This window comes from Hippocampus comes, unplaced genomic scaffold, assembly GCF_001891065.2.
Source record: "Hippocampus comes isolate QL1 unplaced genomic scaffold, H_comes_QL1_v1.1 scaffold21, whole genome shotgun sequence".
In the NCBI taxonomy this organism is placed as follows: Eukaryota; Metazoa; Chordata; class Actinopteri; order Syngnathiformes; family Syngnathidae; genus Hippocampus; species Hippocampus comes.
In genome coordinates this window covers 837,283-863,374 of record NW_017805745.1, presented here as the reverse complement: position 1 = coordinate 863,374, position 26,092 = coordinate 837,283, and the positions used below count along the sequence as shown (strand labels likewise).

The window sequence follows — 26,092 nt, the reverse complement described above, 5'->3', positions numbered from 1 at the left end:
GCACGATGTCACGTTCTCTGCTTGTGCTTGTCATTCTGCATAAGAGTAAACATGAGTTGCTTCGGAAAGAGGGGAGCTTCTCTTCACTATTACCTCGGCTCTTGGGAGCACGGTGGCAGATGACTCTGCAGTTGGAAAAAAAAAAAATGTAAAAAAAAAAAATAATAAATACATCAACGATCTGACGATGCCGTTTAATCAAATTCGAGCAGGTGCGCCCGGCCATGTTCACGCGCGGGAATAACACCCGCATAGTGTTGGATGTGGGCTGTGTTGCTTATGGTGGAACAAAAACATGACATTCAGTTCCAACTAAGCTATTGGAATAATTTGGATGCGGGCAAAACCGGTGGCAAGATTTCTCTTTTATCCACCAAACATTCAATGACATCAACATACACCAAATCTACTTGAACCGAAATAAAGTAGCAACTCATATGAAACGGTGTTTTCTTAGCAGAGTGGCCGTCGCGGAATTTTTGGAATGCCGTCGCCAACCGAGGTCTCCAAGTGCCATTTTTGACATAGCTGATCACCCTCAAAGTTTTTGCCTTTGAAAGGCGTGTTGCTGTCTCGTCTTCGCACGCAATTAATTAACTGCCAAGGTTGCTCGTTCCTGCGATTTAACAAGATGCTGCGTCTGCTGTGAGCGGAAGCCCACAGGAGAATGAACATTTAATTGAGAAGTCATAAATATATTTTTAGCGCTCTGGGAAGAATAAGGGACTATAATTAAATGATTTTTGAACAAATTCAAACTAACGTTTATATCCAAGTGCGTAAAAGGCAAGTTATGATGTTTGTGAACTGAAATAAATCAATAAAGCCAATGCGATACTTTGCATCATTTTTTATGGATTCATGCGCTGTTGCTGTGATTGAGCGCCACGTAAACAATGAATGACTGAATGAATGTCGCGATTTTTTTTTTTGGTGTGTGTGGAGATTTTAAAATTGAATTTTGACGTGGTTTATTATATACTGCAGAGTACTGAGTGAGCTCAAAATTCACAGCTCGTGCGGACAGAAGTGGTGTTATGGAGGCAGGGGCACAGCGCAGCAATAACTTGAACGAGAGCAAACACTCGCAAATGCAAGCCGCCTGCTGGTGCTTCACCGAGACATATCAAATATGGTTCACGAGTCCGCGGTTCGATACAAGAGACAGTGGTGCCACGCGAGACGCGCCATCAGTTTACACGAGCGGAAAAGCTCGATTTTCCTCGTCGTGGTTCCGCACAATTTGCGAGTGGACACCTGCATTTTGGACGCGGTATCTCAGCACAAAATCAACCGTCGCAATTTTCACTACTAAATAGTGAGCCACGTTGATGTGCGAAAAGGGGGCGTGCCCAACCATTTTGGACCGCGGCTCTACTTTTCAAGCGAACGACCTCTCGCGATTGACCCGCTACCATATGTGCACGCATACGCACGCACGCACGCACGCACGCATGCCATGAAGAGCGACTGCCATAACAGACCCTAACATGAACGAAACAGCACGTTTTAAAAGGCTTCTCCTGGCGCTCCAGATTGCCGTTCTTTGCCAGTGCCGTCGGTGATTTGTAAATGAAACAAACTTTGAATGAGAACAATAATAATAATCCTCGTCATCATAAAAAGAAATACATCACAGACGGCGAATCACCGCTAGCAACTTCCGGTGATGCAGATCATGCGCCACCCAAACTTAAAGGTGACCTGCTTTTTCTTTTTATTTTGACGCTTAAGGGGCAGTGTGCACTAACCTAAACATACGTACTATTAATAACACGTACACAGACACGCAAATCTATTTTTTTTCCATTTCCTTTAACACTCCTCGCGATCGACTCGGGATCAGTTTGCGGGCCAGCGGTCGATCTCCATCCGACGTATTGGGCACCCCTGTGCTAAATCTATGAGTATATTGTCCTCCCTGAACGTTTGGCAGCTAAACCTTGACTTCATGGGGCCTTCTCACCAAAGACCAATCAAAGTTGGATTTGGTGCACTTGACAGCATTTTATGACTGCAATCGCTAATCCAGTAAACCGAGGCACCATTTTTTGGCTCCTGTTGAGTAAAGTGCAGTTTAGAAAACCCCTTGACAAAATGAGTTGCTGCAATAACAATAATAATAATAATAATAATAATAAGAAAAACGATAAGACAGCAGTGAATCTATTTTTCAGGCTTTCTCAGGGTTTTGATTTCATTTTAAAAAGACGAAAACCACGTATTGTTGGCCCTAAAACGAATGCTATGGAAAAAAAACTCCAGCGTTTTGAAACACCTCCGTTCGGATGCGTCGTGGATCTGCAGACATGAACCCCATGAGCATTCGACTCTTCGACTTGATCAAGAGGAGCGTAGCCCCGCAAAACAAACAATAGCAGAAATGACCCAAAAAGCTACAGCCAAAATTACAAAGGAGTTCATCAGGGCGAAAAAGGGAGCGGAAGCTTTCGGAGTGGCCAAGGCAATCTGCAGACATGAACCCCATGAGCATTCGACTCTTTGACTTGATCAAGAGGAACGTAGCCCCGCAAAACAAACAATAGCAGAAAAGGAGAAAAGGGAGCTGCGGGGGGGAAAAAAAAAAGAGAATCAAAACACAGCTGCAAAAATTGCAAGCAGAGGATTTAGATAAGCTACTCAATACTTCAGTCTACTTAAAATTTCTCTGTCAGAGCACAACAGGCTGGATGGATGTCAAGAAAAGCACAGGACGCAACTTCTCCGTGGTTTGAAATGATTATTTATTTTTTCTTTTTTTCAAACGCTTCCTTAGTCATTTACGTCACGCCCGAGGGCGAGTTTTTCAGTCACAAGTTGTTTTCTGTTATCAAAGCCTTTATTGAGAGAATTGGGAGCAAAAACGTTTATTTCACTGATGGATCACGTGGTGGGTGTCGGGGGGGATGTCATGCAAAAAATCACCTGACAGTCTTTGGCAAAGGTCAAGTTTTATCAATCGTTGCTTGTATGACCTCATTGCCGCCACAGTTCAGTCTTAAAAAAAAAAAAAAATGGAGTTGATCGGTTTCCACGTATCCCTCCGATATCCAAAGTTGAGCATGTCAATTGCAGTGGATCACCATACAAAGCGCGAGTCCACTGGTCTCGTCGTCTACGGCAGCGGTCCCCAAAGTTTTTTTGTGTCGCGCACCGGTTGAGACAAGTAGACGCTGTTCGCGGACCGGCAATCATTTTCAATTGCCCGTTTGAAAGCACCGAGAATGACAAGAAAGATAATTATTGGGTCTGGAGACATTTTATGAACAAATGTCATTCATTTTCAAGCGGTCTTACTCAATAGTACGACAAAGGCAGAATAACATAAACTAACACCGTGAACTACAGTACAAAGAACTAATCAGGAATGAATAAATATGCCTTATAATGTAAACGTAATCCCGTGTAAGTTATGATCCAACATGTGGCGTTAGCATCGTTGCTACTTGCAAATGCGACTGATCCAGAGATGACACGATTGATCGCTGCTTTCATCCCTAAAGTGCGACTCCTTACGTGGCCAGGCTGTGAAAACTCCGCTCGCATTTTTGCTACATGTACAAACGATTCAACCGGTTTCTTTTATCGCTCTACAGCTTCCTCCTCCACGTCGCTACGGGAGGAACTTCTCTTGTCAAAATGGCTTCATCTTCAGAAGTCACGGCTGCCCGTCAGCTACGCGTTTATAGCCTTACGTTTGGTTCATTTGTTCTGATTACTTTCTGTTGACTGCTTCTTCTTTCGTTGACTGACGGATTGTGTTCATTTCACCTTACAAACCGATTTTAGAAGCGGGACTCGGATTGGCTAGAGTGGCGCAAAATCTCGCCACGTCTGATGGAGTCAATTTGCTCACAGCTCGCAGGTCTGCGCTTGTGCGGCCCGGTCCCAACTGGGCCGTGGCCCGATACCGGTCCGCGGACCGGTGATTTGGGACCACTGGTCTCCGGGCTTGGCGGCCTCTGTCGGTGTAACCGAAATCCTGACGGCTATACAACTTTGGTGATAAACTATAAGGTCATCCGAGCATAAAAAGAAAGCTTGCCAGTGACATTAATGCTGAGTGATGACTCGGTTGTGCCACTGCTTTGTTTTGGGAAGCGCCGTCCTCTCGTTCTTCAGCTGCCGTATCTAACAAGCGAGTCTGCTAAATTGGCTTTAAGTGCCAGGTCGTCCCGGACTCTATTTCAGGCGCCGCCGACACGTTGAATTCATAAAACATTTAATGAAGGAATTTACACATTTACTGCGTTGACTCTTACGGGCTCAGAGGAAAACAAAAAGAAAGGATTGTGTGGATCCTTTTTTTTGGGGGGGGGGCGCGGGGCGGGGTGGGGGGTTCTTTTTTCCAATGCACACTTAACATTGGCTGATTAGATTTGCGAAAAATCTAATTTGAAAGAGTCACAGTGTGTCTCATGAGGCATTCTGGAAACTCTACCAAGCGTGTCAGATGACACATTTTGAATTATTTTCGGCGACGTGTGCCAAGAAATAATTTTTGATCCAATGCATTTTTTTGTCACATACGCTCGCACAAACATCCAACACCTTGAGCATTAACTCGCTATCATGACTCCCTCATCTACCTTTCGTCAAATGGCAACGATTACCCGACGTTGTGAAGCAATGTCATTTTTTCCCCAAACAGACTTGTGAGTGGCGTTTTTCAGTCTGCAAATGGGCCTTTCTCTCTGTAATGCGTCTCGGCGCCTGGAGGCATCCGGCCCGCAAAGCTGGGATGAACAAAACGCTTTCGAGTCGCAAGCGCACCCCTTCCAGCTCCAACTTAGTAAAGAAAGGCCTTCCAAATGGATCTTTCTCACATACGTTGTGCATCGTGCACGCCATGATTTCTGTCCGAGGAGTTCATCCTTTGACCTCCCCGTCTGACGACCTGTTGTGCAGCGGCATTTTTTCCTTCCCTTTTTTCCTTGTTGTTCAAATGCATGCTTTTCCCTTTTTTTTTTTTTTTTTTTAATGGCAGCTATTTTTGTACTCTTATTGTGGTTCATGCGTCCGGCTTTCAACTAAACGGACAAAGCGGTCGGGGGAAATGATGTTGAGAGTGCCCACTAGTTATTTAGAGATTTAGAGATAAACGCAATGCCCGGTGTTACTTTGAAAAGAACATTGTTTTCCGCGTAATCATTTTTTTATCGCCGACTTCCATGTGGATCAGGAAAACTGTACATTTTGAACGCCATTTGGACATTCGCGACTGGTTAGCACGTCCGCCTCACAGTGCGGAAGTGCAGGGTTTGATTCCGGCTCCGGCTTTCCTGTGTGGAGTGAGCGTGTTCTCACCGTGCCTGAGTGGCTTTTCTCTGGGTATTCCGGTTTCCTCCCACATTCCAAAAACATGCATGGCAGGCTTGTGAGCGTGGATGGTCGTTCGTCTGCGATTGGCTGGCAACTGGTTCAGGGTGTCCCCCGCCTACTGCCCCAAGACGGCTGGGAGAGGCTCCGGCACGCCCGCCACCCTATTGAGGAGACGCGGATTAGAAAATGTAAGGATGGATGCCAATTTAATCTTTGATAGTTACAATACTTGTTTCAGATGCAAACAGCCAAAGAGCCCCGCCCAGGCAAGTGAGCGTTGTGATATTTTAGTACGGTATTTCAACAAGCGCAAACATGATGACCCCGGAGCTTTAAGATGCAATAAAGTCAACATTTTAAGCGATCGACTCTCTTTGCAAATATGCACAAGTAAGATTTTGCGACTCTGCCGTGCCGGTAATTCAATTGCGTCTCTGCACGTGCACAATGGAGCACAGACACCAGTGAGTCATAAGTTGGGAGACAGATGCAAAGGGAATGCACATTAGTGAAGACCATCAGTGAGGAGGAGGAGGAGGAGGAGGAGGAGGAGGGGGCGGGGGCAACGACAAATGATGAGGTGCCGTCGCGGCAGGGATGGAGGAGCGAGTCTCTTGCTTTGGGGCAAGACGAGACGAAGTAAAAGTAGCTGCCGCCGCCCCTTTTGTGATTCGTGGCTCGCAGCTGCTGTTTTATTTGGCGAGTCAACATGGAGGGAGGATTGTGTGCAGAGGAAAACCGAGCCTTGACGAAAGACCGAATTTGGTTTTGGTGACACCGCAGATGCCACCAAAAGAAACCCATTAAGCCTTGTATCTCACATCGCGAATGTTGGGTTTTCGTCAGGGTTCTCAAAAAGTCGCAAAAGGTTGCAAACTGTTTTTTTTTCTTGTCAAAAAGACATTTTGAATATGTTAAAATAAAATCCAATCATCTGGATACGGGGCAGCGATTGACTGGTTCGCACGTCGACCTCACAGTGCAGAGGTTGTGGAGCTCCGGCCTTCCTGTGTGGAGTTTGCATGTTCTCCCTGTCCCTACGTGGGTTTTCCCCTCGTACTCCACTTCCACATTCCCAAAACATGCACGGCAGGTTAATTGAACACTCTGAAATGTGATTGTGAGCGCGAATGGTTGTTCGTCTCTGTGTGCCCTGCGATTGGCTGGCAACCGGTTCAGGGTGTCCCCCGCCTACTGACCGAAGCCAGCTGGGATAGCACGCCTGCGACCCTCACGAGGAGAAGTGGATTGTAAAATGGATGGAAGGTGTGATACAAATACAAAGCTCAGATAGTAAACAGGTAAATTTCAAGAAAAAAAAAAAGCCCCATTTTCTAAAATAAATCACATTTGGACAAAAATGCAAAGTCTCACTGCCGCTAACGTTCTCCTGAATGTATGTTCATGTTGAAAAGGTCGGTATTTAATATTTTCGGGCTTCCTGTTGTTTTCGGCGTGGTACTTTGGTATGTGGATGCGATGTGACGCAGTTCGTAAAAAAAACACCTCAACTACGGTCTAATATAGCGAATGAGGCGCCACATTTGCGACTTGCGCTTTCCCACCTGGACCGAAACCACACGAGTCAAAAATTGACGGTGACTGCCCCTGACACTAATTAACGAGTGACAGTAAAAAGTTGCCTCAGGAGCCGCATAATGAGTGAACAGTCATTTCCATTCTGACCTTTTCCCGCTAAACTGTCATGGCGGTTATTTTCTTGCACATTGTCTGAGTAATGTTCTGGCATTAACTTTAATGTCATTGGTTTTACTGCCAAGCCGCCATTCGTTTTGCGCGCCATCAAATGCAGACGGAGCCGCTGACACCGGACACGTTCATTGATTCATACACACTGCGATTATTTTGTCATGAACCTTAAGAGCCTCCCTTGCAAGATGCATGTATACCGAGAGGGGGGTGGGGGGGGGGGGGGATAAGTCAATCAGGGGGGGGGGGGGGGGGGGGGGGGGGGGTGATAAGTCAATCATTGTTTGCCCTGTGGCGGTGGCGTCCCCTATTTTCAACATTCCTCCATACGGCAATGCGTTTGGGAACCTTTTGTCACAACGAGACTAATCAAGAGTTTATAAAGTGAAACCTGTCATTAAACTTAAAAACCTGTTTCGTTTCAGTTAATGATTGGATTTGTTTCTGCTACAATGATCACCCGGAGGCCATTACTTTACCATTCAGAGTTAATTGGCTATTTACTGTATAGGAAAAAAGTCGGAGAGCAATTACGATTAGGCCTTCCAGGTAAGAGCATTCAATGGCTTCAAGTTATTCCATATCTCCGCAAAAAGTGCGTCGTTCATGCCATTTAGGATGAGAAAATTGGAAGTCTTGAATTCCATATTTTAATCAACTCCCCCGCCCCCATCATAAAATTTTAACGGTTGATGAAAAGCTACGTTTTAACATGATCCACTAATTTGAGGAGCTTGGACGTTTTCTCAGCTTATTTTGAATGCCGGAACGTTTCAGGTGCACCCGTGATTGTCGGAAGGGAAAATATATGCGGACGTTCATCTGCGGACGTCTGCTGGAGCAACACAGAAGATGTCCAACATGTTGCAGCTTTGCTTTTGCCCGTGTAACACGACAACCGCTGGCTTCTCTCTCTCCTCTCGCGCCCTGCATCGGCTCCAGCCCTGTTTTTCCATCTAATTGGCCATAAAAACGAGATCCAATTACTAAGGCAGCAGATGCCGACATCAAGTACCATGCGTAAATGCATGGGAATGATCGCATTGTTCTTCCTTCATACCATGTTGCATATTCAGATGCTCATTACACTTTTATAGGATGTGTAAATAATGTCGGCGTCCATTCCGCCCCTCTGTTGCCTATAAAGTCAGTCAACATGAGTGCATGCTGCGCTGGCGCTAAGTGGACGTACTGGAGCAAATAATCCGGCAAGGACACCCAACGCATTTTTTTTTTTTGTCTTTTTTTGGCGTCATCATATGATCATACAGTATGTTGACCAACAAGATCGCCTCTCCCAAACCGTGCTGAATTTTCAAGTGCCTTCATTTGTGACTGATCATAAAAACAAACTCCACTCACAAAAAAAAAAAAGACGACAGCCAATCACTTTGAGTCCATTTCTTTTTTCCTCCATTGTTTTCTTTGACTCTCCAGCCGAATGTTGAAAAGCACCCTGGAGTTCTGTGGAGCAGCACAAGCGCTCACTTGCTTGTATCTGCTGCTATTTGCATTTGATTGACAGGTGTGTCATGGCCAGTGACACAGTGGGCAGACCCCCAACTGCCAGTTGTCTTTGTGGAGCTGACTTGAAGCCGCCGACATGGATTGTCTGGCCAACACGGAGAACATGCTGAATTAGAGAAGTTGACATGGTAAATCAGCCCACTTGGCTCTCGGTGGACTGCTGTGAGCCATGCAGATCCGCCGCGCCTCGCACCAAACATTGCGTCACACTTATTCACCATTTCGACACTCCCGGACTGCTGCGAGTGTTGTCTTTCAACGGCAGAGGCTTACTTTGAACAAAATTACCAAACGCGAGCGCAAGGACTCTACTCAAAGGTGATGGTGCTGATTATGATATGACAGTATGAGCCGAAGATGGAGGTGCTCGGAATGGAGGTGGAAGAGGACACAGAGAACGCGCTGAATGAATCCAATCTATCGCACGCTAACAAAAACGGTGAACATGTTGAAGAGGGAATCTGCAGTCATGTCGACTTGGGACAGTTTGGGTACTGTTTTTCGCGAGGATCGTCATTTTGAGTTGGACACCTCAATCTGTCAATTTTTAAGAGAGGATATGCCCCGACAGAGAGCCCAAAAATGAGTGAGCCTAATTCGTAAATGCTCCCGTCACCTGACATTCACCCCCATCTAGGTGGACATGGAGACAAATCGTGATGCGAAGGAGATGTTTTAGGCTGTGCATCCTCGTAAACAGACAAGAGGAGAGAGAGCAACCCACACTGTCGGAAAGATGGCGAGGGAGGGAGAGAGGCAGGCAGGGAGAAAACGGGATTGTTTTTGATTAAGCCGATCACACTGCGCCCAAACCAGGAAGACGATACATATCCATGCTTGGCTGTCTCTCAGTGGTCAGAGTCATTCACTCCCACCCTGACCCTCTTATAGCCAGGAGCTCTAAACACTGCAAAACCGATTCATTAAAATCTGCTGTTCAAGAGAGGACACACACACACACACACACACACACACACGGATGAGCAAATGGACCACGGCCAATTATGTGATTCCCTGCCAGTTAGAAAGAGATTTAGGCAATAAGCATCTGAGGAGTGAGCTCGCGCTCACCGCAGCTTATTTGCACACTATTGTTGTTTGGAAGCATGCGTATACGTTGTCTTAACGCAGCGCATGAGGCTCCTGTGCGACTCGTACCAGCACGACGTTCACGATACACAGCGACGAGTTGAAATACACGCCTTCTTTTCAATGAAAAGGAAGGCGCCGTTGATGGAAAGTCAGAACATTGGAGGACATGAACAGAAAAAAAAAGCAAAATCCACAATTAAGCAGGAGTCGACTGCAGTTTGAAGTTGTAATATCATCATTCAACACTAGGAGGCAGTTATGTCTTAGTTGCGCTATATTCCAACGTGAGTAGGCCTAAAACTTTTTTTTTTTTGTGAATTTGGATTGATATGCAAGACAAACGCAATAATATAAAAATTTTGAATGGATTAGTTTTGGTGAAAATGAATTCTTGCACTTCATGCTGCTTTGTTGTTCAGCAGTTTTGTGCCATCCTTGAATTGCCATTTTTATGGAAGAGAGCCCCGAGTGCGGAGTTATTTTGTTGTTGGGTTAGGATAGTGCATTGAAAAATGTTAACAAATGAAATGTATGAAGAACACGCATTTTGGATAGAGGATAAAGATATCAACTTTCGGATGCCCGGAGAGCAACTCAGATTTGATATTTAAAGCGCCATTTAGGAGTGTGTTCAGTTTTATTCAGCAGGTTTTCTAAATTCCAAGCAAATATCAGTGAATTGGTAAATGCAGACTCCCGTCAGAGACGCAAACATGATGGAAAGGAGTACAGATTGTTTTGTTTTTTTTTCCCCCCTCTTGGTTGATGCACCTCTGGAATAGCCATTCCATGTCAATTCCACGTTCTGACAGCATGAAAAAACAAAGTTGAAAATTACCTTTTCGGTCCTGTGTTGTTTTTTTTTCTTTCTTTGACTTTTTTGCGTTGTAGCACCCGACAGATTATTTCACTGCTTGTGCAGTGACGTGTTCATATTCCAAAATATTTGGAGTAGAACGGCCATTAAAATACGCTTACGCGGTTGTGCAGATTTGGTGCCCCCCCGGGTTGGAATTGATGGCGAAAGGCCAACTCACATTAAGAAAAGGACTTTATGGCAGCTAACAGAAGGCCGGCTCCCAACCTGCCGCCTTTAAAAATCATTGGCGCAGCAGCTCCGGCTCCAACCCTCCCGCTTTGAAAATTCATTGCCGCAGCAGCTGGGGTGGGGGGGACGAGTGAAAGGTTGATGGCAAACTCCCCTCCAACATTCTAACTAACGGCTCCCCTTTAAGTCTTTCTGAGCTTCGTTAATCCCTAAACGCCTCAAAAACCCGCACGTGGGATTGATTGTACTGTTTATTTCTCTCGATACCTCGAGGGCATCGGCGTTGCGTTTGACGTGAAGACCAATCGATAGCGCACTCTAACGTAACCTGGGTTTTACATCCAGCTTGACTTTTCCTGACCGCCAGTTCTGGGCGGTTCCTCGCGTGTGGGTTTGAAAACACATTAAGCTTCTCGAGCGACGGACACTTTATCTTCCAGAATCAGTCTAGGATGTACATACATAATGCATTCCAATGCATCATTAGGTACAATAATGTAGTTGTTAGCGCGGTCGCTGGCCGTCATTAGTGACACTCGCCGACCTCGCGAAAGCCTCTGCGGCCATTCAACGTCCCGCATTCTGACCACATCGGAAGTACAAGAGACTCTTTGAAGCAAAACATCTTCCGGTTGAAGCGATCGTTGTGTTTCGGAGAGCCCGCCTTCTTCCTTTGTAATCTCAAAGCCTTCAAATCCGACAGGTTTAGCGTCGACTGAGTGATTTAGATTGCGCTATTAATGGCATCCCGGAGACGCTCGATGTGGACCGTTGGCCCCACTGCACTTGACTTCATCTCATTTAGTGGCACGATGGCTCGGGCGCTGCGGATAGCATCTTCTGCCTTTATTAACGCTGGATTACCTGCCGCGGCCCCTCTGTTGACTCATTTCAATCTGCGCTAAAATTAATTTGTATCACTTGAGGATTTATCACAGGCTCGCCTTGGCCCTTTACTACCTTTCTCGGCGAGCATTTTCTTTCGCTCGTGTCTGTTTGTTTGTTTTTTTTTGACAGCCCCGGCCGGCTGGGGTGAAGGGCGTTTCCCTCCAGCAGGCGCACCTGTTCCGCGTTGAACAATTAAGCCTGCCGTGTGTTTCCAGACTGCCAAACTGCCGAGTCATTGGCGGATTCTGCTCAAGTGTTGTTTTCGAGACCGCTCAATCTCGTTCATCGTCATTGTGCTCTCCATTGAGTTCCTCGTTTTGTAAGTGTTGGTGTTCTTGAGGCTTTTTCATCTTGTTCTTGTTTTTCATGTAAATTGGACTATTGTCATTTTGTTGTTACTTCACCTTGCCTTTTGCAGGCAGTTTTTGTTTATACCTTGGTTTCTCCTGGCTCCTTGTGACTTTCTGTTTAGACTGCGTCAGTTTTGCGTTTTCAATCATAAACATTTTTGGTGGTCTCCTTTTGTCTATGTCTGCATCTTGGGGATCCAAAACATGACAAACATTTTCCCTAAATTGAATCTTAGCATCCCTAAAATTCCAAATATTTATTCTTGCTTCTTTATTATTATTATTATTATTATTATTATTATTATTATTTCATTTTATCTTAAGAGTATGTTTTTGTTTCACAGCAGTGATTCTCGCTTGCACGAGGCAGGGCTCAGTGCTGGTACCTGAAATAATCGCTGAATGTTCTTGCAAGGCTGCAGTTGCGTTGAGCCGATTGTGCAGGAGTTCCGTCGTTTCACGAAGGTGACCGAGTGCGATTTGTGAATGGGCGAGGGAGCCGAGGGAGCGCGGGGAAAGGAAGCAGGGCCCCGAGTGCTGAGCAATGTCTACATGAAACTAGCTTATCTCCAACACCATCTCCTAACAAAACACCAAACATTTATGGACAAAGCGGCTAAGCCCTCCACAGTCGGGGAACAACTGTGTTTACTTGTTCAGCCACAGCTTTGTCCTTTCTCTTCGGCCCACCTAGTCGTGTGAGAGGGCTTCTCTTCACTTGTCTATTTCTTTTCCAGGATGTTGTCAACAGAGTTTAAATGTTCAATTGTGTGTGTGTGTGTGTGTGTGTGTATATACAGTATATATATATATATAATTTTGTTGCGTGTAGTGGTAGCTCACTGTTGATGTTATTAGGTCGGAGGAAGGTGATTTTATTATTATTATTTTTTTTTGCGAGCTCGGAAGCATTTTAGGTGTCCCGAGAGAGCACCGCGATCCTCTGTTTGAATTTGAATGAGAGAAGCACGCACCCGTCGTGTCATGTTGGTGTGTAAATATTTAAGCCTATTTCAGAAGAGAAGCAAAGATACGATTTTATATTTGTATTCAAAATATTTACTCGGGTCAGTTTCTGTTCATGTGTTTTATATGTGTACTGCATTTCGTACAAAATTAAAAAAAAAGAAAAACATCCCAATTGAGGGGGCTGGTTTCCCTGAGAAAAATGCATACAGTTAACGCGCAAGTAGAGGTGTTGCCGCATCAGAATTCTTGACAAATGAGTAGCGCTACAATCTTTGTTTTTTTTTCTAAATCCAATCCATTCTCTTTTTGCTTTTGGCTCAACATTTTAAAAACCCTTTGTCAGATTTGAGATTAGGTTGACTGAAGACTCCAAATTGTCCTTTGGTGCGATTGTGGGTGTGAATGGTTGTTTGCCTCCGTTTGACGATCCAGTATCTGCCCTGCAATTGGCTGCCTCTCGCCCGAAGTCATCTGGAATAGGCTCCAGCACCCTTGTGACCCGAAAGAGGATCAGCGGCTTAGAAAATGGATGGCTGGATGTATTTTGGAACGTGGGAGGGAACAGGAGTACCCAGGGAAAACCCACACAAACGCTAAGAGAGCACGCCAGTGCCACACAGATATTCAACTGTGAGTTGAGGCAGATACGATCGACGCCACACGATGATGCCTTTGTAACGTCCTCTATTGAAATTAGCAATACAAAGTGTTGAACTCATCGTGTGTGACAGAGACAGATCTTATTGACCTTCAGAAATCGAAGACACCTTTTCAACACTGGACAAACAGCTTTGCCTGGGCCGCATGCAGCACCGTTTTGAACGGGACACCACCAACAACGTATGTAGACTGTCGACTTCAGCAACCGTTTTTAGGCTTCGGCAGTGGACACAAGACCTTATTTGACCTCATTTTCCCATTTGGCAGTTTTCTGTGCAAGCAGCGTTATCTTCATCTCATTTGAAAGATGCTAACATCAGTTGGTACGGGAAGTAGTGCTGGGACAAGTGGCTGTTGAAGGGTTGAAGCGCATTAGCTTAAACACCTGAGCTACTGGTAGCAGCTGTTCCGTCTCCCAGCTGGTTTGCGCTTTGTCCCACCTGGCAGTTGCTGGATTCAATCTTTCTCTCATTTATTTTTTTTTCCTCAGCGCAGCAAGAATTGACACTACGACTCCAATAGAATCCGATAAAGAGAGGAGTTAAGCAATTACATGTCTTTTCCTTGGAACCCCTTCTGTCGTACGCACATCCGATACTATGGACTTCATTTTGCTTGAAATCACGTGCTCACTTCTCTGGGGCTGGTTAAAATTGCAAAGTCAACTAAAACGTTGCAAAGCTTTAATGAGAAATCTTTCTGGCTTACAAAAAAAAAATCTTTAGGTTCAACAACATCCATGTTGAGACAAATTTATTGGAGGGAAGAAAGAACCTATGAGGCGGTGGTTTGAAACTCGGGTCCTCGCGAGCTGCTCTCCCGCCTGTTTTCGAAGTTTCCCACCTCACCGCACATGATTCAAATCATCGGCTCACCAGCAAGATCTGTCGAGGCCTGCGAATGGCCCCCGATCGTTAGAATCAGGCATGTTAAGTTGGGAAACTTCGAAAACAGGCAGGACAACGGCTCTCCGGTTGTCTACCTCCTGCTGTAAGGAGACAAAGAGGGAGAAGGATGGTGACGAGCTACACGTTCACCATTTTACGTTTGGTAGGAAAGCTTTGTGAAATGGGTGCCGTTGCTTTCCCCTCCTAAATAATTGGAGGTGATGACTTCCACACGCGTTCTGTCTGCCCGCCTTGTCGCCCGTGTATAATTGCATGCACAATTGTATAATGAAGTGCCGCATTTGCACCAGGAAGGGGGGCAGAGAAAGAGAAACACAATGTTTTGCCTTTGGTTTACTTTTCCAAATAGCTTTTTCAAAGTGAGCCGCGCACATTCATTTTCCAAACGACTGGTTGTGGGGAATTCTTCACCGAAACACAGACTGTGACAAAAAGAGAACGGTGAGTACAAAGTAGCCGTCAGAGAACAGGCCAGTTGCTGCGCAGCTTTTTGAATGGGAGAATATTTGAATTTATTCTATTCGCGTTGGTGTCCATTAAGGTAAAATTCACTGCACATTGCTGAGGTGTACTTTGAGTTGCCAATGCCAAAAAATTTAAAAAACTGTCCGTAGTGGGACTCGTGTCCTCCAAATCCAAACCCCAAGACCTCAGCTATGACCGTCCAAAATCAAATAACTGAATAGAAATAATAATTTGGTCAATTTTTTTTTTTTTATCAGGATAGCTGTCGCATTGCTTCCTGCAGTGTATATGCAGATGGACAGACAAACAGTTTGAGCACCTAAACTGAAGTGTGTGATGACGATTAAACAGAGGAGGGAACGAGTGTCTTACCTTCAGGTTGCTTCTGAATGACACTTTTTCATGTTATTCGAATCTTATTTTATATTATGGGTCAGGAACGCAGATGACCAGACAACACGAATCCTCTGATTTCAGCCTGATGTCCGGGGGGACTTTCCCCACGCAGGACCACTTACCAGGCTCATTTGTATTAGCACCGCTTCAGCTTCCAAGTCATCAGGCTGAAAAGGAGCAGTGCGCCATGCCAGCACAGGGTGATTACAGCCTTAATATATGAACCCAGATTGGGCCATATCCAGGGACAAGTCCCGCGAGGCTCGACTTGATTTGACTGCGCTCCGAGTGCCACCTATGAAAGTTCCTTCATGCGGAATTTGCTCATTGCCCAATTTGAAGTCCTGCAAGGGGTTACTCAGGGTAGGGGTCCGGACCCCTTCTTGTTTTGCGTCGCCAACCCGTGACAAATATCAAAATGGCAAATTGAGCTTCACATTTCAAAACAAAGAACAACAATCACTTCGATAGAATACGTCAAACGGTCATTGAAGCAACTTGAAAGTGAACAGGCTGGCATTTGGCGAAATAGAAACTCACAAGGAGCGTACACTCGAGGAGCTTCTGAGAGAATCCACAAAATTGCGGCTTCTTGCCATCGGGGAGGCTTGGCTATGTCCTCAGGCTGCTTTGCTCCATCCGACAGAGGGTTTCTTTCTGTGCAGGGTGAGAAACAGCAAAGATGGGGAGCGGGCCAAAACACCTGACAATAGTCACAGGTGTCGTTTGCTTACTGAGATTGCCTCAAGGTTTTGGAAGAAAATGCTCTGATGAAAAGTTTCCATCCTTTATATCTCGGCCAGTTTCAGTCTTTTGTGGATTTTTTTGGACCACACAAAAAGCAATGCCCGATCGGCCTTAGTTCCTCGTCATTCTCAGTAGATGATGTTTTTATGAGTTGTATCCCTGATTAGTCACTTAATTTGAACATGAGGGCGGAGAGAATTTTGTCAACATGCAATTGTTGTCCTTGAGGCAGTACAGCGCAAGACGCTAGAGGTGACGAAGACTTTGAAAAAATTGTGAGGGTTCGGATTGTGTGATTGTTGTATCGTTATCGGCGCCTTAACCCGACGGCACGAAATATTTCATCAAACAAATGCAAACAATCGAGTGATTCATTAGAGCTCCTGAATCTTATGAGCAGTCACGAGTTGCCAAACACCGCTCTTTTCTTTGTACCGCACGCACAGACACGCGCACGCACATAGTTAAAAAAAAGAAAAAAAAAAAAAGAAACACTTGTTGGGGGAAGAATGTAGTCTTGTGATGTCAGGGAAGAGTGCATACTCTGATATCGCCGATGTAATTAAACAGAACTAAAGGTCTGCTGTGACTCGGATGCGTTGGCAGCGCTCGGCTAATGGTAAAGCTAATTAAAGTGTGTTTTATCCCCCTAATGAAACTCATCTCCTCGCCCACAAGTTCAGCGGAATGACTTTAAAGGCCCATGGGGAGATTCAGCACTATGATACGACTTCTTACCTTTCCATGTTCTCTGTAAAAAGCGTTATCGACAAGGGTGAGAATGTGATTAGAAGCTGAGTTCATTACTTAGGGCGCCCCCTTTTTCTCCAGTGGTCACGTGGTATTTGTGCTCCGGCAGCAATTTTATTGTCAGCGTTATTATCGGCCTTTGATGAGATTCCCTATCACTTTGTTTACAATTGCTGGATGACTGAAACTAATTCTTTTCAACTTTCACTTCTACAATGCAGGAAAACAACCACAAGATGGCACAAAATATAAGAATATACAACATTTAGCACAGTGTAGCATCAAAAAAAACCCCCATTGTTTTGCAGAACAATGAAGGAGCTGATTATGCATTATTTGTCAAACTTTACATACTGGAGAAAATTTGTGCAGGTATTTTGAGTCTGGGGGCGGAGATCTGTGTTTGTGAATACGTTTCACATCCGATATCGTCTTTGTTGATGCCGAATCTGAGTTGGACGCCACTGCCTGGATGAGGGCTACGCCTTCCGTCTTTGCGCTTCAGCCCTGCGTTGATGTTGTTGATCTGAGTGTCGGCTAACGACAGTGATTCATGCCTGAGGTTTCATACGGAGGACGTAGCCTCATTACGCGCAGCCATTTTGAGAATCAGCAGATGATTACGGCATACATCACGGACCTCGTGAGGCCCACAAGATTCATTCCGTTCCACTGACTTCGTCTCATCTCGGGCACGGGGCCCAAGAAATGCGACAAAAAATAGACCCCCCCCAAAAAAAATGGATGCTGCAATTGTTTGTGACAATATTTGCTCCTAATTTAGCATGCGGGATTCCCTTTCGAAATCTCATTCATTTGTACTTTTAATTGTTCTGCCATGACAAGTTGTTCCACATTATCCTGCTCCTGATTGATCTCGATTCAGTACAAGGTGTACAAGCGCTGGGCTCCTTTGAGAACTGGAGAAGAGTTTTACATTCAATGATGAATTGCATGCTTGTAAGTCCGGTATGTTGCTTGACTTTGCCCCGGTGGAATGTACTCGTTGGATGTATGTAAAAGATCTGCACAAATGACTTTTTTTTTTCCTCAGCGTACCATTTTCTAACTTTGATTTTCTAATCTTCATTAAAGGGAACGCTAACGCGCGCCCGAACTGAACTGAACCCTGAATATCTGGACCTACGTCCCCGAGCTGAGCTCAACCCTGAATATTGGACCCCTTGCACACCCTTAGTGAGTACAAATTGTCCCATTTGTCATCAATCACCATGCATCCAAGCATCTCATTCAATTATCGATGCATCGTACGAGAATTTGGCTTGTGAAGTTGGACTGACTTGTTGCAAATCCAATGTTTGCCTCTCATTCAAGCATGCTTGGTCTTGTCCTACTCCCTTCATACACCAAGTCTCCTTCACTCATTCGAAATTGTCTTCCATTGTCGTTACAACCTCATTCGGCTCATCGCTTGACGTGGTGAAATTATGCCTGTCCTTTTTACCGGCGTAATAAGTCCCGGTCTCATGAACGGCAGACCTGGAAAACATAGCCTGATCGTCTTCCCGCGGTTTGTTGCGCACGCACGCGGGAGAATCTTGACGTCAGTTTCTCTGACGTTTCCCACTATCAACACAGGGAAGGTTTCTTTATTCTCATTCCATTATGAACGGTCTCGCCACGATAATTTGCTTCTGTGCCTCGGTGATCCTCTTGAAAGCGCAGCTTTTATTTACTTGATCTCTCTCTATATGCACCTGACTGATGATTGCCCACGGTGATTACGATCCCATGGAACTGCCATAATATCCTACAAACACAACGCCCACGCATAGCACGTGCGCTTATATAGAAGGTCCGCAAGGAGAAGAAAGAGGCACAGACAGACGGCAACATAATGATGTCTACAGGGTCCATATTAACCCGTTTTCTGTCTACCTGTGATGCAAATGCACCTTGTGCCAACATGGTAGCTGAATATTTTGCCCGTGTTATTGTAATTGCTAAACCACCGCCAAAATTCTCGACCTCAATGGGAATTATTTCATTGTTCATTTATTTCTTTAAAGGGGGACCTGCTTCCTGCCACTGTTTTTGCCCAAGGTTTCAGTTACGTGTTGTCAAGATATCTTAAAAAAAACAAGCAAAAAAAAATCATAAAATATAAGACATCCCACCTGCGTCCCCACACCACGGTCAGTTGCTAACTGCTTCCTCCAGTCCAACCTCGTTGAAGTTTCCCGTTTACGTTTCCACCCTTATAACGTTCACATTTCACAAGTCCCGATTTCATGCCATTCATTTTCCATTTGTCTGCAATTACCTTTTTCTGAAACAATTAGCGTCTATAAGACGCATTACGCATCACACACTGACCTCGCGCAGTAACAGTTTTGAATGGAGAGAAATGTGCACCTTTCTCCCCATCCAAAATCCAGAAAAAAAGAATTGTTTATATATGTCATTCGGAATTATGACAGACTGTTTTTATATTTTATTTATTCTTTGTTTTTTGTTTTGTTTTTTTTTTTTTTTTTTGGGTGAAGCAAATGACAGATTTTACCTTTTGGCCACGGTACGGCGAGGATCCTGGTTAAAGTAAAAAGAAAAAATATTCCGATGACGTGTTGATTTCAGAATAGTACATCGAATAATGATTCTATCAGAACCAAAGGCCAAATCGCAAATCGGGATTTATATATATATAAGATATATATATAAATATATATATATATATATATATATATATATATATATATATATATACATAAACCAATTTGCATACAAATGCTGTTGCATCAAAATAGCGTGGTTCCATGCATTTTGTCTCAATGTGTTGCTTTGTTTGACCAGGCATTATCTTGCCGCCTACCTTTATTCTCATTAGTTGTGCAGACATGAAACATTTATCACCTGCGCTCTTGTGGCTTGAATATCAACACGTGGGGATGACTCACAAGACAGCAGGACACCGTCAAACATAGACAATGGAAGTCTCACCTCGCCGAAAACTCCCGATAGGCCGGAGACAAGCCCTCGGGTACCGTCTTGTGCTGCACTGATTAGACCAGAGTGGCTCCAGTCAGGCGTCAAACCACCGCACATCTCCAGAATTCACTCGCAATATTCCCAGCCTGCGATGATATTTTATCTTCCTGTGGTCATGAGCACGAGATGCTTTTTTGATTTAAGACTTCTGGTCCTTCTCACATAACAAAACCCTCCTCAGGCTGTATTTTCTTGGGGGGTGTTAAATGCAATTTAAAGTATACTGGGAAAATAGCAAAAGCAGGATTCTTCCGGTTGTTGATATCAATGTGCGATGTTCCAAAATGGCGTGTGGAGGAATTGCTGTTTTAAAAGCTTGTTGAAAGAGGAAAATCGCTCGGGGTAGTACCTTGGTCATCAAAACAGCTAGCTGTGTCTGCTGGCTTGAGAATGTGAATACGTGAATATCATGAGTACTCAAACGTTGGTTACACATGATACCAACCGCAGATGGAACCGAGGTGGAATTCATATATGCAGCCAGTTTTGTGAAAGTCAGCCGTGACTTTGCTCCGTTTGGGCTCTTTTTGTCTTCCCTACTTCCTCCCCTCACTTCTCTTTGGAGAACACACATCAAAACAAATCCTTCTTAGACAACAACAGGAGCAGCAGCATCTCCAAATAACGACGGAATCCATTTAACGTTGACATAGGTGCAGCCTGTTTGGTTCCCCGTACAGTCGGTGTCACGAGTCGGGTCGACGGCGGCGCCAATACAGGCTGGAAGTCGGATTCATTTTTCAGCGACGATTTGATCCCACCGAGGCTGACCTTTTGTCACCAATTTTGTTCAGACAGCTTCAAGGACCGAATTCCAAGGCAGAGCCAAAGCCTCCGTAATACCGTACGTCTTTGCTTTTTGCGGATTACGTGGCCCCGTTGGCTTCATCAAGCCGCAATCTTCCAACGCTCGCTCGCTTCGCAGCCGAGTGCAAAGAGGTTGGGATGAGAATCAGCAGGTCCAAATCTGAGGCCGTGGTACTCGATGAGTAAATGGTCGGTGCGCCCTCTCCGGCTCAGGAAAGGACATCCTGCCCCTGTGCGGAGAAGTATTTTGCGGTCTTGTACACAAGCGAGCAGAGGACGGAGTGGGAAGCTCGACGGCCGGATTGGGGCAGGATCTGCAAAGACGCAGACTTCCATATACGGTTGCTCATCAAGGAGGAGGGCCACCGCTCGTCCCTGTTGAGAGGAGCCAGAGGAAGTGGTTCGGGCATCTGGTCCGACTAAAAAAAAAAAAAAAAAAAATGCAGTGTTGAATTTCCTCAATTTCATTTTCGCCACATGTTTGCACGGGAATAAGATCAGCTGGTGAGGCTTTCAGGACATGTCCCAGTTGATGGAGGAGCATTGCGACAGGTTCCATTTCATGTCCACCAGTTGCACTTATTGTATGAACACAAACGAATTATGCCGACATCAAACAAACATCGAATGAAATAAACAACAACAACAACAAAAAAATGTAGAACTGTCGATGTGATCAAAGTTTAAGTGGCCAGACTTCTCCCTTCTCCCAATCGCTCGAGAAAGTCGCTAGTAAAGTGCCTCCATTCTTGTCAAGTACAATTTTTTTTTTATACTTGCAATGGGTGATATGAAGCAAGACTTGCCACTGGACATTTATGAGTCCCAAAACCTTCGCCAACCAGACTTGGACCTCAAATTTCTCATCTGATATCACTCTGGATTTATCAAAGAACTGTTTCACTTTCCCACGGGACCGAGGATCCTCCAAGACAACATGGACATTTGCGGACGGGTGCGCACGCCCTCTCCTTGCTTTCTTCCCGCCCAAAAGGAAATGACGAGTCTCGTTCCGCTCACCGCCGTGCTCCTGAGTTACCCGACATCTTAATTATCTTGCTGCTTGAGAAGTTCTACCTCCGTCGACATTGCCAGTGCGTTGGAGGCTTGTTGCAGAGCGGGGACAGACAATGCGGCAAGAACACGGCGGGTAAAAATGGATTCCATTGGCGTGAAGGAGGGTCGAGAGGAGCCTCGGCACGCCGCGCTCATTAATCCTTATGAACCTTATTAGGGACGAATGGAGTGAATGTGATCGAGTTACCGTGGATTGAACACGCTTAACCGGATGGATAAATGCATGAAAGAACTTAAATCACATCGGCGACGCAACTCAACTTTGTTTATAGACCACTTAAAACAAAACAAACAAAAAAAAAACTGCAGCTGAAACAAATTGCTGCGCAAAAATAACTACTGCTCCGACTCATAAAAAGGAAAACTTATTATGGTGATAAGTAAATAAATAAAAGAAGACAAATATAAGAGTGGAAACCCGTAAGAACATAAAAGCAGTCTTTGACAGCGGTCCGAGGCGAAAAAGGCAGGAGATCCTCGTGATTGGAGACCAATCATGTGAAATAAATGGGGGGGTGGAAAAAAAAAAAAAATTAATTGATAGCGTCTATTACCATCCCAACTTAGATCGTGTTTTGACAATTTTGAAAATATGGGCCAAGGTTCATTCCAAGTACAGATTGTTAATTAACATTTGAAACAAACGTTCACGCTACTGACTGACTGGCTGATGAAGTTCATGTCGGTGCTAAGTTGAATCCTGTGCAGCCAAGAATAATTCGGGCATCCTGTTTTGGTTCTTTAACACGTCACATTCCCCCGAAACTTTCATAGAACACGGCGATAGATCAATAATCAAGTCATTAAAAGAAGTGCAGTGCCCAACAATATCAAGAAACTACAGCGGAGGCCGCTCTATAATTGCCATTTCTGTGTCGTCTTCCCCAAACATTTCTCTTGCATGTTTTCATCCAAAAAGCATCAGCCTGCGCCCGACTCGAAATTGTTCTCTGCAAAACAATAAGCCTCCCTTCACTATGCGAGTTTTTTTTCTTTTTCTTCAACCAATCATTCAATTGTTGTTTTGTGTGTGTGTGTGTGTGTGTGTGTGTGTGTGTGTGTGTGTGTGTGCGCGCGTGTGTTTGCTTTGATAAAACAGCCGCCTTTGTTGCACAAGCAGCGCCATTTCACACAGCCAACCAAAGCCTTTTAAAAAAGTGTCGGCGTCCTGCGATGACGCTCAAGCGACCGTAAATACGCAGCGAAACCAATTTGCTCGCTTCCTGTTCGGTTGGCACCGGACGCTTGGTTGATATTCATTGCGCTTCACTCAACTTTCAGTCACTTGTGTTCTTTACGCCCGCTGACAGCCATTTCTGTGACGACGTCAAAGATTGGAAGACGGGGAACATTTGGTTTCCCAAATATCTCTTCTTGTTCCCATTGTCATGGTTCTGTTTGTGACCAACAGGTGGCAGTGTAGGGCTGCGCCTGCAGCTGCACCCCTGTTGGTCATTTTGTCATTAGCTGTTTGTTTAAAAGGACTCCTGGCACGATCACTCGATGTCGGGTCGTTGTCTCTGTCACGGTTTCTGTTGCTGTTTCTGGTACGATGAGTTTTTTGGCTTCAGCCATGCTTTTTGGTTGTTACTTTGGATTCGTTTTGTTTTCAGGACTCTGTTTGTTTTGGATTTAGTTTCCTCAGTATTTTGTTGAATACAATTTGCCAAGTTCACCCTGCTCCTCCCTTTTGCCTGCTTTTTGGGGTCCTCCACCACCATACATCGTGACACCCATTCAGTGTCAATGGCTTGCCAAGTGTCATTGCATAACGGTGCTCGGGCGACGGTTCAGCGCCACTTCCAATTCAGCCCGCATGTCCTTGAAGATCGGTCTGTTGTTCCGAACTCGTCAATTCCCCTCTGGTGATATTTTGTGGTAACATAGCATTGAAAAGTGGCCAGATCTTGAATGGCGTGGATTCATTGCAAACTCTCTACCCCTACATGGAAATCCACCCAAAACGTGTGAGGACGCTCAACCTTCACACGGCGAAATGCTGCTCAAGTGCCGATACGATCTCCCGCAAATGCTCCAAACAAACTATTTGGGCTGGTCTCATTTAACTTACATGACCGAGAGACTGAAAAGCCTTCAAAAGGTTCAGATGTGAACGCGTGCCAAAAATGCTACGCGGAGTAATCAAAAAGGGTCGACGCCCTTCTCCGATCCAAAAGTCACGACTGGATTAAGCCGCAGTGGATTTGTATGACACGCCACTTTCTCTTCTTAATGTTGGACTTTTTCCGAAGGTCACTTTGGCCATTAGCTCGATCAGCCTCTGAGCCACTCCCAATTCTTTTCACTTCTCCTACCCGTGACCTGAAACGCAGAGGTCTAAATTTATCTTCAAAGGTAAGATGCCAACTTGGTTACTAATTGCCGCTCGCATTAACTTTACCGGTTGGAGACATCTGTCAAAATAACAGGCGCCCATTTGTCCTCTACCCCCTCATGCGTCTCCCTTCTCTTTTTATCCCCGACGTGATCCTCCCATCCCGGTTTTTATTAACAACGGGGCTGGTGGCTCGTGATAACTGGTCACTCCTCCAGGCGTCGAGAAGCAAGGACACTCTATTATCCTTGCGAGATGGATGGGGTGAAATATTGCCTGCAAGTGGCGGAGCTCACTGCAACAACTCCCACAGACTTAAAAACTCTTTGTCTCCGACAAGGGGGGAGTGGGGGGGGAAATTAGTGACAGTGGCAGGTTTTGGGATCGGGATGGGCTCCTTTGAATGCAAACCACGGGGAGAAAAGTATGTCAGGATATCCAGAAAATGCACAGTTATTGTTTGCTTTGAGCGCCGAGCCTTCACGAAAAACTGCTGCATTGCTGTTGATACCTTCGCTTTTAAATCCCTAATTCCCTTTCCTCCCCTTGTGATACATACAGTATGGAGGAAGAAAAAAAACAAACAAACAAATAAGATTCAAAGAATGTGAGTCTCTGGAGAATATGCATCTTAAGAAATAGCAGCCTTCTTTCTTGCGTCGGTTTTTCTGAGGCACCTCTTACCGCCCTTTTGCCGTTTCTCTCTCACACTAGCATACGCGCTAGCTCGTTTGATATCTATCTGAGAACTTTCTACTGGAAACAAAAGTGTAAGCGTTGAATCACACCACACTGGAGTGTCTGTATTCGATGAACCAGAGAGATTTACAATCTCATGATTGATTCCAAAGTTGAGGCAGAGAATCCCTCAAACGCACCAGGGGGGCAAAAAGCGGATCCATTGCGGTAAACTTTGACTGCGTTGGAACATAAAGTTCATTTGAGTGTGCAGTAATCCACCGATATCGGAAGTGGGTGATCAATTGTTACAGCCCAGCTCAAGCACGAGTATAAAAGCAGCAAAGCAAGGTTAAATTTGGCCTATTGCGTCTCGTGGCCCAGGATATTCGCTGGACCGGTTCTGTTTGTACTCCGAGGTGGTTAAAAAAAAAAAAAAAAAAAAAAAAAGGCCACAAGCTAGAAAAAGTTCCACCATGTTAAATTCTATTTTTTGCGTTCATGGAGGACAATCATTGGAGCGAAGCGCTTTGGGCTGTGACGCTAACATTTGACTGCGCCAATGAGAGAAATTGGGTGTCCTGATTACAAGGCTGTTTAACGCAGTGCTTTCATGGCGAAAAAGATCAGAGCGTTAATTGATTTTGTTACCTTGTTGACAAGACCATCACCTTGCAAATTGTCACCGAGTCGCACGCTTGTGAGCAGAAAGTTTGCCTTTGTGCTCACGCGCATAACGCGCGCACTCTCCGAAGCATTTCTGGTTTTCAGTTCTCGTGGCTTTGCAATCTGAATTAAAACCGGGGATGAGAAACGCACAGGACACAGCTCGTTGTCATTATTTGTAAAATGATTGAAGGATATTAGTTTGGGAAGAATCTGCTTGACCCTGTGAAATGTTACGTTTACCTTCTGCCTTTTAAGCCGTGTCACTAAAGTTGTGCCTTTCATAATACGTCACTGGCATAGATAGATGAAGAGATGTTTTAAATATTATATATTAAACAAGACTTTTCAGTCAAATGGAGCGAAATCAGATCACGTCCTGTGGCACACCGGCTGCCTGAGTCAGAACGCGGGCTCCCCTTCGAAGTAAACTGAATGGCTTCAGACTTCGGGAATGAATTTCACTCCATGGCAACTGCTGGGCCCGGCCGGGGTTCAATTCATTTTGCCCCAGATAGTTTACTCTCTACTAAAAAAAAGTACCACTCAAATGTATCCGGACTTTATAGAGTTCTCTTTTTTTTTTTCTTCTCTTGTTTGCACAAGCCGATGTGTAAGTAGTCGACACGAGAGAGTTCAACACGTAAAGCAAAGAGCATTTATCCTCATTCTCCCAATTATTCCATAG

The 26,092-nt window shown here is 45.0% G+C and overlaps 1 protein-coding gene and 1 long non-coding RNA gene across 2 annotated transcripts in view; one reads left to right on the top strand and one right to left on the bottom strand.

Annotated features, from left to right (window-relative positions):
- Positions 1–26,092, top strand: part of pcdh9 (protocadherin 9) — a 150,959-nt gene that overhangs the window by 30,418 nt on the left and 94,449 nt on the right. The window contains exon 3 of the mRNA XM_019884612.1: positions 17,928–18,029. Coding sequence (XP_019740171.1) covers positions 17,928–18,029 — 102 coding nt within the window. The remainder of the gene's footprint in view (positions 1–17,927; positions 18,030–26,092) is intronic.
- On the bottom strand, positions 1,541–25,880 carry LOC109524619 (uncharacterized). Its single transcript, XR_002169987.1, has 3 exons — positions 25,870–25,880; positions 10,689–10,701; positions 1,541–1,609 (listed from the first exon to the last, which is right to left on the bottom strand). It is a non-coding gene; the product is annotated as an uncharacterized LOC109524619 (long non-coding RNA).